This window comes from Oncorhynchus mykiss, chromosome 2, assembly GCF_013265735.2.
Source record: "Oncorhynchus mykiss isolate Arlee chromosome 2, USDA_OmykA_1.1, whole genome shotgun sequence".
Lineage (NCBI taxonomy): Eukaryota > Metazoa > Chordata > Actinopteri > Salmoniformes > Salmonidae > Oncorhynchus > Oncorhynchus mykiss.
In genome coordinates, this window is record NC_048566.1 from 45,372,579 (window position 1) to 45,385,746 (window position 13,168).

General features: G+C 44.5%; 1 protein-coding gene across 15 annotated transcripts in view; it reads right to left on the minus strand.

Moving 5' to 3' along the window:
• Positions 1 to 13,168, minus strand: part of si:ch211-272n13.3 (ankyrin repeat domain-containing protein 26) — a 116,575-nt gene that overhangs the window by 94,185 nt on the left and 9,222 nt on the right. For all 15 annotated transcript variants that reach the window (XR_005036952.1, XR_005036953.1, XR_005036950.1 and 12 more), the window contains exon 4: positions 205 to 378. Coding sequence is in view for 6 of the 15 variants with exons in the window: in XM_021564012.2 (XP_021419687.2) it covers positions 205 to 378 (174 nt within the window). In the remaining 9 variants the exon portion in view is untranslated. The remainder of the gene's footprint in view (positions 1 to 204; positions 379 to 13,168) is intronic.

Below are 13,168 nucleotides of genomic sequence, written 5' to 3' on the forward strand. Positions count from 1 at the left end.
CCTAACTAGTAGATTAAGTACAAGGGAGGCGCGAAAACCCGCAGATGCTCAGCCCTAAAATAATTGAGTTTGGCACTTCTGGTGTAACCAACAGAGAGACAATTCAACCTGGCCTATCATAGTGCAAGATGGAGCTACCACCATATTGCTCCTACTACAAGTTGGAGCTACCACCATATTGTCACTTATGGACCCACGGCTCACCTTGTTCTGGGCGTTAACATTGGCCTCGTGCTCCAGCAGCAGCATAGCGGTGGAGAAGGCAGGTATGCAGGAGGCCAGGTGCAGGGCCGTGTTGCCGTTGATGTCCACCAGATTAGGTTCGGCATCATGCTCCAGCAGCGTGGCCACGCAGCGTTCCTGCTGGCACTGCACTGCCTGCCAGGGGTACGGAGGAGAGGAACATTATGCACAAAAAACATCACTCTGACATATAGAATTAGGAATCACATCAGTTCCATTCATGACATTTCTATCTGCAACAATCCACAACGTTTGCCATTGCAAGAGTTTTGCAAAATTTAAAGGTAGATGGACAAGTTGAAGATTATAGTGATACTAATTTATCAAATTGCAGCTGCCACTACCACTCTTCGAGGGAAGCAGAAATTAAAGAGAACTTTACAGATGTTAACTATATTGTTGATGATGCATTCGCTATATGGATATATGACATTCTGGTGAGCAAGGCTTTATCAGTATTGTAGAGCATCAAGTAAGGACAGAAGAGAAGCTGCATGTATCTAATTATAAATAAATTGACAAACAAATTGCCTACTAAATAGTGCTGCTCAGTATACCGAAACGGTGGTACTTTTTCGATACCAGGATATTAAAAACTTCAGTCAAATGTGTCTCACAGATCACGCATATCTATCAGCTCAGCCGACCCTTTATTATAGTAAGCACCGTGCCTGCGCCACTTAATCATTGCTAGCTTGCAATGGGAGTCTGGGCTGCATCATGTTAACTTCTTTGTAGCATGAGTAGGAGGCTAATACACTTGTGACACAGCATGTAAAAATGTTGAAACTGTTACGGTTCAAAAAACAATGTCCATACAGGCTAGAACACTTTGCAATTTAGGAAGATACATAGATACACGCATAGATAATAACAGAGAGTAGCGGCAGCGTAAAAGGGGGGGGTAGTCTAGGTAGCCATTTGCTTAGCTGTTCAGGAGTCTTATGGCTTGGGGGTAGAAGCCTTTTAGAAACCTCTCAGACCTAGACTTGGCGCTCCGGTGCCGCTTGCCGTGCAGTAGCAGAAACTAGGATGGCTGGAGTCTTTGGCAAATTTTAGGGCCTTCCTCCGACACCGGCTGGTATATAGGTCCTGGATGGCAGGAAGCTTGGCCCCAGTGATGTACTGGGCAGTACGCACTACCCTCTGTAGTGCCTTGAGGTCAGAGGCCAAGCAGGTGCCATAGCAGGCAGTGATGCAACCAGTCTCAGTCTCCTGAGGGCGAATAGGTTTTGTGCCCTCATCACGACTGTCTTGGTGTGCTTGGACCATGATAGTTTGCTGGTGATGTGGACCCTATGGAACTTGAAGCTCTCAATCTGCTCTACTACAGCCCTGTCAATGAGAATGGGGGCGTTCACGGGCCTCCTTTTCCTGTAGTCCACAATCATCTCCTTTGTCTTGATCACGTTGAGGGAAAGGTTGTTGTCCTGGCACCACACGGTCAGGTCTCTGACCACCTCCCTTTTTTGTCCATAAAAATAACATCAAATTGATCAGAAATACAGTGTAGACATTGCTAATGCTGTAAATGACTATTGTAGCTGGAAACAGCAGATTTTTTTATGGAATATCTACATGGGCGTACAGAGGCCCATTATCAGCCACCATCACTCCTATGTTCCAATGGCACGTTGTGTTAGTTAATCCAAGTTTATCATTTTGATAGGCTAATAGATCGTTAGAAAACCCTTTTGCAATTATGTTAGCACAGCTGAAAACCTCCCTCTCCCCTGATTGCGCAGTTTGACCAGGCGGCCAGCTCTAAGAAGAGTCTTGGTTGTTTCAAACATCTTCCATTTAAGAATGATGAAGGCCACAGTGATCTTGAGAGCCTTCAATGCTCCAGATATTTTTTGGTACCCTTCCCCAGATCTGTGCCTCAACACAATCCTGTCTCTGAGCGCTACAGACAATTCCTTCAACAATATGGCTCTAGAAATCATTGAAAAGTGAAAGACTAAAGTTACATACATGGGATACTTTAGTGAATTTCAGAATGTCTGGAATAGAAAAGGCAGAAATAAAACTATTCAATAAACATTCGCAGCCAGTCATCCAAAATTAAAGAAGCAATAAAACTGGCCTTCTTTAGACTAGTTGAGCATCAGCATTTGTGGGTTCGATTACAGGCTCAAAATGGCCAGAAACAAAGACCTTTGTTCTGAAACTCATTAGTCTATTCCTGTTCTGAGAAATTAAGGCTATTCCATGCAAGAAATTGCCAAGAAACTGAAGACCTCATAACGCTGTGTTACAGAGCAAACTGGCTCTAACCAGAATAGAAAGAGGAGTGGGAGGCCCCAGTGCACAACTGAACAAGAGGACAAGTATATTAGAGTGTCTAGTTTGAGAAACAGATGCCTCACAAGTCCTCAACTGTAAAACACCAGTCTCAACGTCAACAGTGAAGAGTGAAGAAGCGACGCCAGGATGCTGGCCATGTGTCCGTGTTCTTTTGCCCATCTTAATCTTTTATTTTTATTGGCCAGTCTGAGATATGGCTTTTTCTTTGCAAATCTGCCTAGAAGGCCAGCATCCCGGAGTCGCCTCTTCACTGTTGACATTGAGACTGGTGCTTTGCGGGTAAAATGATAAACTTGGATTAGCTAACCCAACTGGATTGGAACACAGGAGTGATGGTTGCTGATAAATGGGCCTCTTCACGCCTACGTAGATATTCCATTAAAAATGCAGTGTCCAGCAACAAGTCAATTACAACATTAGCAAAGTCTCCACAATATGTCTGATTGCTTTCATGTTATTTTAATGGACAAAAAAAAATGTTTCTCTTTCAAAAACAAGAACATTTCTAAGTGACCTCAAACTTTTGAACGGTAGTGTACATTCCCACAGCTCCAGATATTTTTTGGTACCCTCCCCCAGATCTGTGCCTCAACACAATCCTGTCTCTGAGCGCTACGGACAATTCCTTCAACAATATGGCTTGGTTTTTGCTCTAACATGTACTGTCAACTAGAGGTCGAACGATAACGATTTTTCAACGCTGATACCGATTATTGGAGGACCAAAAAAAGCAGATTCTGGTTAAATCGGCCTATTTTTGTTTATATATATGTATATTTGTAATTAATGACAATTACAACAATACTCAATGAACACTTATTTTTGCTTAATATAATACATTAAATAGATTTATATTTGTCTTAAATAAATAATGAAACATGTTCAATTTGGTTTAAATAATGCAAAAACAAAGTGTTGGAGAAGAAAGTAAAAGTGCAATATTTGCATGTAAGAAAGCTAACATTTAAGTTCCTTGCTCAGAACATGAGAACATATGAAAGCTGGTGGTTCCTTTTAACATGAGTCTTCAATATTCCCAGGTAAGAAGATAAATGATAGTTATTATAGGAATTATAGGACTATTTCTCTCTATACCATTTGTATTTCATATACCTTTGACTATTGGATGTTCGTATAAGCACTCTAGTATTGCCAGCCTAATCTCGGGAGTTGATATGCTTGAAGTCATAAACAGCGCTGTGCTTCAAGCATTACGTAAAGCTGCTGGCAAACGGAGGAAAGTGTGGTTTGAATGAATGCTTACGAGCCTGCTGCTGCCTACCACCGCTCAGTCAGACTGCTCTATTAAATATCAAATCATAGACTTAATTATAATAAACACACAGAAATACGAGCCTTAGGTAATTAATATGGTCATATCCGGAAACTATCATTTAGAAAACAAAATGTTCATTCTTTCAGTGAAATACGGAGCCGTTCTGTATTCTATCGAACAGGTGGTAACCCTAAGTCTAAATATTGCTGTTACATTGCACAACCTTCAATGTTATATCATAATTATGTAAAAATCTTGCAAATTAATTACGGTCTTTGTTAAGAAGAAATGGTCTTCACACAGTTCGCAACGAGCTAGGCGACCCAAACTGCTGCATATACCCTGACTCTGCTTACACTGAACGCAATAGAAGTGACAGTTTCAGGCACCGCATTGATTATATGCAACGCAGGACAAGCTAGTTAAACTAGTAATATCAACCATGTGTAGTTAACTAGTGATTATGTTAAGATTGATTGTTTTTTTATAAGATAAGTTCAATGCTAGCTTGCAACTTACCATGGCTCCTTGCTGCCTGCACTCACGTAATAGGTGGTCAGCCTGCCATGCAGTCTTCTCGTTGGATTGCAATATAATCGGCCATAATCGGCATCCAGAAATGCTGATTACCGATTGTTATGAAATCTTGAAATAGGCCATTCCGATTTGGCCTTCTGACACCGTCATGTATAGATGTCCTGGATGCAGCAAGATTGGCCCTAGTGATGTACTGGGCCGTACGCACTACCCTCTGTAGAACCTTGCGGTCGGAAGCCGAACAGTTGCCATACCAAGAGGTAATGCTCTCAATGGTGCAGCTGTAGAACTTTTTGAGGATCTGGGGACCCATGCCAGATCATATCAGTCTCTTGAAGTGGAATAGGACCTTTTCAACTGTCTTGGTGTGTTTGGACCATGATAGTTTGTTAGTTATGTGGACGGCAAGGAACTTTAAGCTCTCGACCCGTTCCACTACCGATGTGAATGGGGGCGTGCTTGGCCCCCCTTTTCCTGTAGTCCACGATAAGCTCTTTAGTCTTGCTCACGTTGTTGGAGAGGTCATAGTCCTGACACCACACTGCAAAATCTCTGACCACCTCCATGTAGGCTGTTTCATTATTGTTGGTGATTAGGCCTACCACCATTGTGTTGTCGGCAAACTTAATGATGGTGTTGGAGTCGTGCCTGGCCATGCAGTCGTGGGTGAACAAGGAGTACAGGAGGGGACTGAGCACGCACCCCTGGGGGGCTTCAGTGTTGAGGATCAGTGTAGTAGATGTGTAGTTGCCTACCCTTACCACCTGGGGGCGGCCCATCAGGAAGTCCAGGATCCAGTTGCAGAGGGAGGTGTTAAGTCCCAGGATCCTTAGCTAGGTGATGAGCTATGAGGGTACTATGGTGTTGAAAGCTGAGCTGTTGTCAATGAATACCACTCTCACATTTCAAAACACTTCATGGCTATAGACGTGAGTGCTACGGGTCTGTAGTAATTTAGGCAGGTTGTGTTCGTGGGCACAGGGACTATGGTAGCCTGCTTGAAACATGTTGGTATTAGTCTCTGTCAGGGACAGGTCACAAATGTCAGTGAAGACCCCTGCCAGTTGGTCAGCACATGCCCGGAGCACATGTCATGGTAATCCAACTGGCCCCGCAGCCTTGAGTATGTTGACCTGTTTAAAAGTCTTACTCACGTCGGCTACGAAGAGAATGATCACACAGTCTTCCGGAACAGCTGATGCTCTCATGCATGCCTCAATGTTGCTTGCCTCGAAGAGAGCATAGAAGTGATGCAGCTCATCTGGTAGGCTTGTGTCACTGGTCAGCTCACGGCTGTGCTTCCCTTTGTAGTCTGTAATAGTTAGCAAGCCCTGCCACATAAGACGAGCGTTGGAGCTTGTGTAGTACGATTCAATCGTAGCCCTGTATTGATGCTTTGCCTGTTTGATGGTTCGTCAGAGGGCATAGCACTATTTCTTATAAGCTTCCGGGTTAGAGTCCCGCACCTTGAAAGCGGCAGTTCTACCCTTCAGCACAGTGCGAATGTTGCCTGTAATCCATGGCTTCTGGTATGTACGTACAGTCGCTGTGGGGACGACGTCCTCAATGCACTTATTGATAAAGCCAGTGACTGATGTGGTGTACTCCTCAATGCCATCGGAAGAATCCCGGAACATGTTCCAGTCTGTGATAGCAAAACAGTCCTGCAGTTTAGCATCTGCTTAACCTGACCACTTTTTTATAGACTCACTGGTGCTTCTCACGAGTCACTGGTGCGTCCTACTTTAATTGTTGCTTGTAAGCAGGAATCAGAAGGATAGATTTGTGGTCGGATTTAACAAATGGAGGGCGAGGGAGAGCTTTGTACGCGTCTCTGTGTGTAGAGTACATGAGACCTAGAATTTCTCGCTCTCTGGTTGCACATTTAATTGAAACTAGGGGGCACTATTTTTATTTTTGGAAAAATAACGTAAAGTAAACGGCCTATTTCTCAGGACCAGATGCTAGAATATGCATATAATTGACAGCTTAGGATAGAAAACCAAAACTGTCAAAATATTGTCTGTGGATATAACAGAACTGATATTGCAGGCGAAACCCTAAGGAAAATCCAAATCAGGAAGTGCCTCTTATTTTGAAACCGTTGTGTTCCTATGCATCCCTATAGCCAATGAAAGGGATATCAACCAGATTCTTTTTTCTACGTATTCCCTAAGGTGTCTACAGCCTTTAGACGTAGTTTCACACCTTTATGTTGAAGAATGAGCGTAAACGACTACATTGCATAAGTGGCCAGCTGAGGGCTCAGAGTGATTCTTGCGTAAAAGACAGAGGTAGTCAGTTGATATATTATTATTATTTTATTTTTATTTTTTATTATTTATTTATTTATTTATATTTTTTTCACATATCTTTAAAACCTTTTGCTGAACCTCAACTTCTTCTAAATACTCTCCTGCAATCCGCCTCACCCAACGTAGCTATTTTTCCTAAAGTATTTATATTTACTTCGGATCTGGAACCCCTCAACTGAAGCTAGCCAACTAGCCAACTAACTACCAGCTTCAGCAAAACATTGCTAGCGGTCTTCAGCTAACCGGTCATCAGCTAACCTTTAGCTCGGAAAGCTCTCGCCAGTTCGAACAACGCGACTCTACCAGAGCATAACGGACCTATTTATTATTTCATTTTTATTTTTCATCCCCGGATTCCCATCGCAAACGGAACATTTTGAGCTCCTGGGCTACAATATCCAGACCCACGACCGGTCCATCGATGTCACCGCATGAAGAGGAATAAACAGACTCCCCCCATCGCGACGTCCCCAAAGGCTAACTCTCTAGCCCTTGCTATCTCCTTGCTTGCAAATTCGGCCTGCTAACTGCTAGCTTGTTTAGCCCGGTCCACTAACTGCTACCGTGTTTAGCACCGTCTACTAACTGTTAGCTTGTTAGCACAGGCCTGCTAACCGTCTGAATCGCCGCGTCCCAAACACTCACTGAACCCATATTTACTTTCTATCCCTTTTCGATTTTTAATTTGTTTATACCTTCCGGTAACCTGCCTCACCCAATGTGATACGGAACCGCTATTATCTTTACATTTTTAGAACACACTCAAGAACCTCCAGAAGCTAACCACCTAACTGGCTACAAGCTATTTAGTCATTGTTAGTTTTCTAACCTGGATAACACTCGCCAGTCCAGCTTCCCTGCCCCATCCACCGCTGCCCCTTGGACACTCATCACTCGGCTACATAGCTGATGCATGCTGGACTGTCCATTAATCACGGTAATCCATTCTGCTTGTTTATGTTTTATCTGTCGGCCCCAGCCGCACTTAGGCTCTGTGTGTAGTTAATCCGACCCTCTCTGCCTAATCAATCGCCATTCTACCTGCTGTTGTTGTGCTAGCTGATTAGCTGTTGTTGTCTCACCTACTGTTTTAGCTAGCTCTCCCAATTCAACACCTGTGATTACTGTATGCCTCGCTGTATGTCTCTCTCAAATGTCAATATGCCTTGTATACTGTTGTGCAGGTTAGTTATCATTGTTTTAGTTTACAATGGAGCCCCTAGTTCCACTCTTTATACCCCTGATACCTCCTTTGTCCCGCCCCCCACACATGCGGTGACCTCACCCATTACAACCAGCATGTCCAGAGATACAACCTCTCTCATCATCACCCAGTGCTTGGGCTTACCTACGCTGTACCCGCACCCCACCATACCCCTGTTTGCGCATTATGCCCTGAATATATTCTACCATGCCCAGAAACCTGCTCCTCTTATTCTCTGTCCCCAACGCCCTAGGCGACCAGTTTTGATAGCCTTCAGCCGCACCCTCATACTACTCCTTCTCTGTTCCGCGGGTGATGTGGAGGTAAACCCAGGCCCTGCATGTCCCCAGGCACCCTCATTTGTTGACTTCTGTGATCGAAAAAGCCTTGGTTTCATGCATGTCAACATCAGAAGCCTCCTCCCTAAGTGTGTCTTACTCACTGCTCTAGCACACTCTGCTAACCCTGATGTCCTTGCCGTGTCTGAATTCTGGCTCAGGAAGGCCACCAAAAATTCTGAGATTTCCATACCCAACTATAACATCTTCCGTCAAGATAGAACTGCCAAAGGGGGAGGAGTTGCAGTCTACTGCAGAGATAGCCTGCAAAGTAATGTCATACTTTCCAGGTCCATACCCAAACAGTTCGAACTACTAATTTTGAAAATTACTCTCTCCAGAAATAAGTCTCTCACTGTTGCCGCCTGCTACCGACCCCCCTCAGCTCCCAGCTGTGCCCTGGACACCATTTGTGAATTGATCGCCCCCCATCTAGCTTCAGAGTTTGTTCTGTTAGGTGACCTAAACTGGGATATGCTTAACACCCCGGCAGTCCTACAATCTAAGCTAGATGCCCTCAATCTCACTCAAATCATCAAGGAACCCACCAGGTACAACCCTAACTCTGTAAACAAGGGCACCCTCATTGACGTCATCCTGACCAACTGGCCCTCCAAATACACTTCCGCTGTCTACAACCAGGATCTCAGCGATCACTGCCTCATTGCCTGTATCCGCTACGGAGCCGCAGTCAAACGACCACCCCTCATCACTGTCAAACGCTCCCTAAAACACTTCTGTGAGCAGGCCTTTCTAATCGACCTGGCCCGGGTATCCTGGAAGGACATTGACCTCATCCCGTCAGTTGAGGATGCCTGGTCTTTCTTTAAAAGTAACTTCCTCACCATTTTAGATAAGCATGCTCCGTTCAAAAAATGCAGAACTAAGAATAGATATAGCCCCTGGTTCACTCCAGACCTGACTGCCCTCGACCAGCACAAAAACATCCTGTGGCGGACTGCACTAACATCGAATAGTCCCCGCGATATGCAACTGTTCAGGGAAGTCAGGAACCAATACACACAGTCAGTCAGGAAAGCTAAAGCCAACTTCTTCAGGCAGAAGTTTGCATCCTGTAGCTCCAACTCCAAAAAGTTCTGGGACACTGTGAAGTCCATGGAGAACAAGAGCACCTCCTCCCAGCTGCCCACTGCACTGAGGCTAGGTAACACGGTCACCACCGATAAATCCATGATTATCGAAAACTTCAACAAGCATTTCTCAACGGCTGGCCATGCCTTCCGCCTGGCTACTCCAACCTCGGCCAACAGCTCCCCCCCCCCCCCGCAGCTACTCGCCCAAGCCTCTCCAGGTTCTCCTTTACCCAAATCCAGATAGCAGATGTTCTGAAAGAGCTGCAAAACCTGGACCCGTACAAATCAGCTGGGCTTGACAATCTGGACCCTCTATTCCTGAAACTATCCGCCGCCATTGTCGCAACCCCTATTACCAGCCTGTTCAACCTCTCTTTCATATCGTCTGAGATTCCCAAGGATTGGAAAGCTGCCGCAGTCATCCCCCTCTTCAAAGGGGGCGACACCCTGGACCCAAACTGTTACAGACCTATATCCATCCTGCCCTGCCTATCTAAGGTCTTCGAAAGCCAAGTCAACAAACAGGTCACTGACCATCTTGAATCCCACCGTACCTTCTCCGCTGTGCAATCTGGTTTCCGAGCCGGTCACGGGTGTACCTCAGCCACGCTCAAGGTACTAAACGATATCATAACCGCCATCGATAAAAGACAGTACTGTGCAGCCGTCTTCATAGACCTTGCCAAGGCTTTCGACTCTTGTCAATCACCGTATTCTTATCGGCAGACTCAGTAGCCTCGGTTTTTCGGATGACTGCCTTGCCTGGTTCACCAATTACTTTGCAGACAGAGTTCAGTGTGTCAAATCGGAGGGCATGCTGTCCGGTCCTCTGGCAGTCTCTATGGGGGTGCCACAGGGTTCAATTCTCGGGCCGACTCTTTTCTCTGTATATATCAATGATGTTTCTCATGCTGCGGGCGATTCCCTGATCCACCTCTACGCAGACGACACCATTCTATATACTTCCGGCCCGTCCTTGGACACTGTGCTATCTAACCTCCAAACGAGCTTCAATGCCATACAGCACTCCTTCCGTGGCCTCCAACTGCTCTTAAACGCTAGTAAAACCAAATGCATGCTTTTCAACCGTACGCCTGACCAGCATCACCACCCTGGATGGTTCCGACCTTGAATATGTGGACATCTATAAGTACCTAGGTGTCTGGCTAGACTCTAAACTCTCCTTCCAGACTCATATCAAACATCTCCAATCGAAAATCAAATCAAGAGTCGGCTTTCTATTCCGCAACAAAGCCTCCTTCACTCACGCCGCCAAACTTACCCTAGTAAAACTGACTATCCTACCGATCCTCGACTTCGGCGATGTCATCTACAAAATTGCTTCCAACACTCTACTCAGCAAACTGGATGCAGTTTATCACAGTGCCATCCGTTTTGTCACTAAAGCACCTTATACCACCCACCACTGCGACTTGTATGCTCTAGTCGGCTGGCCCTCGCTACATATTCGTCGCCAGACCCACTGGCTCCAGGTCATCTACAAGTCCATGCTAGGTAAAGCTCCGCCTTATCTCAGTTCACTGGTTACGATGGCAACACCCATCCGTAGCACGCGCTCCAGCAGGTGTATCTCACTGATCATCCCTAAAGCCAACACCTCATTTGGCCGCCTTTCGTTCCAGTTCTCTGCTGCCTGTGACTGGAACGAATTGCAAAAATCGCTGAAGTTGGAGACTTTTATCTCCCTCACCAACTTCAAACATCTGCTATCTGAGCAGCTAACCGATCGCTGCAGCTGTACATAGTCTATTGGTAAATAGCCCACCCATTTTCACCTACCTCATCCCCATACTGTTTTTATTTATTTATTTTTCTGCTCTTTTGCACACCAATATACATAACCATATGGTCATTTATCACTCCAGTGTTAATCTGCATAATTGTAATTATTTGCCTACCTTCTCATGCCTTTTGCACACAATGTATATATAGACTCCCCTTTTTTCTACTGTGTTATTTACTTGTTAATTGTTTACTCCATGTGTAACTCTGTGTTGTCTGTTCACACTGCTATGCCTTATCTTGGCCAGGTCGCAGTTGCAAATGAGAACTTGTTCTCAACTAGCCTACCTGGTTAAATAAAGGTGAAATAAAATTTTAAAAAATCAAACAGATATTTGAAAAACACCTTGAGGATTGATTATTAAAAAAAACGTTTGTCATGTTTCTGTCGATATTATGGATATAGTTTGGAATATTTTTTTCGCCATTGTCGTGACCGCTATTTCCGGTGGATTTCTCAACATAACGTGACCAACAAACGGAGGTATTTTGGGTATAAAAATTATCTTTATGGAACAAAAGGAACATTTGCTGTCTAACTGGGAGTCTCCTGAGTGAAAACATCCGAAGATCATCAAAAGGTAACCGGTTAATTTGATTGCTTTTCTGATTTTCGTGACCAAGCTTCTTGCTGCTAACTGGACATAATGCTAGGCTATCGATAAACTTACACAAACGCTTGTCTTGTTTTGGCTGTAAAGCATAATTTCTAAATCTGAGATGACAGGGTGATTAACAAAAGGCTAAGCTGTGTTTCACTATATTTCACTTGTGATTTCATGAATATGAATATTTTCTAGTAATATTTTTTGACCGTTGCGCTATGCTAATTAGTGTAGTTGATGACAATACTCCCAGATCCGGGATGAGTAGTTCCAAGAGTTATTAACATGTTGAAAGAAATTAGGTAGAACTGATTTAAGTTTCCCTGCATTAAAAAGTCTCCAGACACTAGGAGCGCAGCCTCTGGGTGAGCGGTTTCCTGTTTTCTTACTTCTTTAAACAGCTGACTGAGTGCGGTCTTAGTGCCAGTGGTAATTAAACAGCCACGAAAAGTAAAGCTGAAAACTCTCTAGGTAAGTAGTGTGGTCTGCAATTTATCACAAGAAACTCTACTTCAGGCGAGCAAAATCTAGAGACTTCCGTAGATTTCGTGCACCAGCCGTTGTTTATGAATATGCACAGACCGCCCCACCTCCTCTGCACCGGCAAGATGGAACGGCACACTCCGGTAAGACAATATCCCACTAGCTGAATATCCATGTCATAATTCAGCCACGATTCCATGAAACATAAGATATTACAGTTTTTGATGTCCCGTTGGTAGAATATTCATGATCGTATCTCGTCTGATTTATTATCCAATGTTTGCACGTTGGCGAGTAATATTGACAGTAATGGCAGCTTTCCCACTCACTTTCTGCGGGTCCTAACGAGGCACCCCGCTCTGTGTCTTCTGTACCTGCGTCTCTTCCTCTTGCAAATAACTGGGATGTTGGCCTTGTCGGGTGTTCGGAGAATGCCCTGTGCGTCCTGCTTGTTGAAGAAAAAATCTTTGTCTAATCCGAGGTGAGTGATCGCTATTATGATATCCAGAAGCAATTTTTTGCCGTAAGTTACGGTTGCAGAAACATTATGTACAAAATAAGTTACAAATATCACTGTATCACAATTCAAGTGGGTCTGCCTCCTAGAGATGAACGTACTTTGGTGCGAAAAGTGCAAATTAATCCCAGAACAACAGCAAACAACCTTGTGAAGATGCTGGAGGAAACAGGTACAAAAGTATCTATATCCACAGTAAAACGAGTCCTATATCGACATTACCTGAAAGGCCGCTCAGCAAAGAAGAAGCCACTGCTCCAAAACCGCCATAAAAAAGCCAGACTACAGTTTGCAACAGGACATGGGGACAAAGATGGTACTTTTTGAGGAATGTCCTCTGGTCTGATGAAACAAAAATAGAACTGTTTGGCCATAATGACCATCATTATGTTTGGAGGGAAAAGGGGGAGGCTTGCAAGCCGAAGAACACCATCCCAACCGTGAAG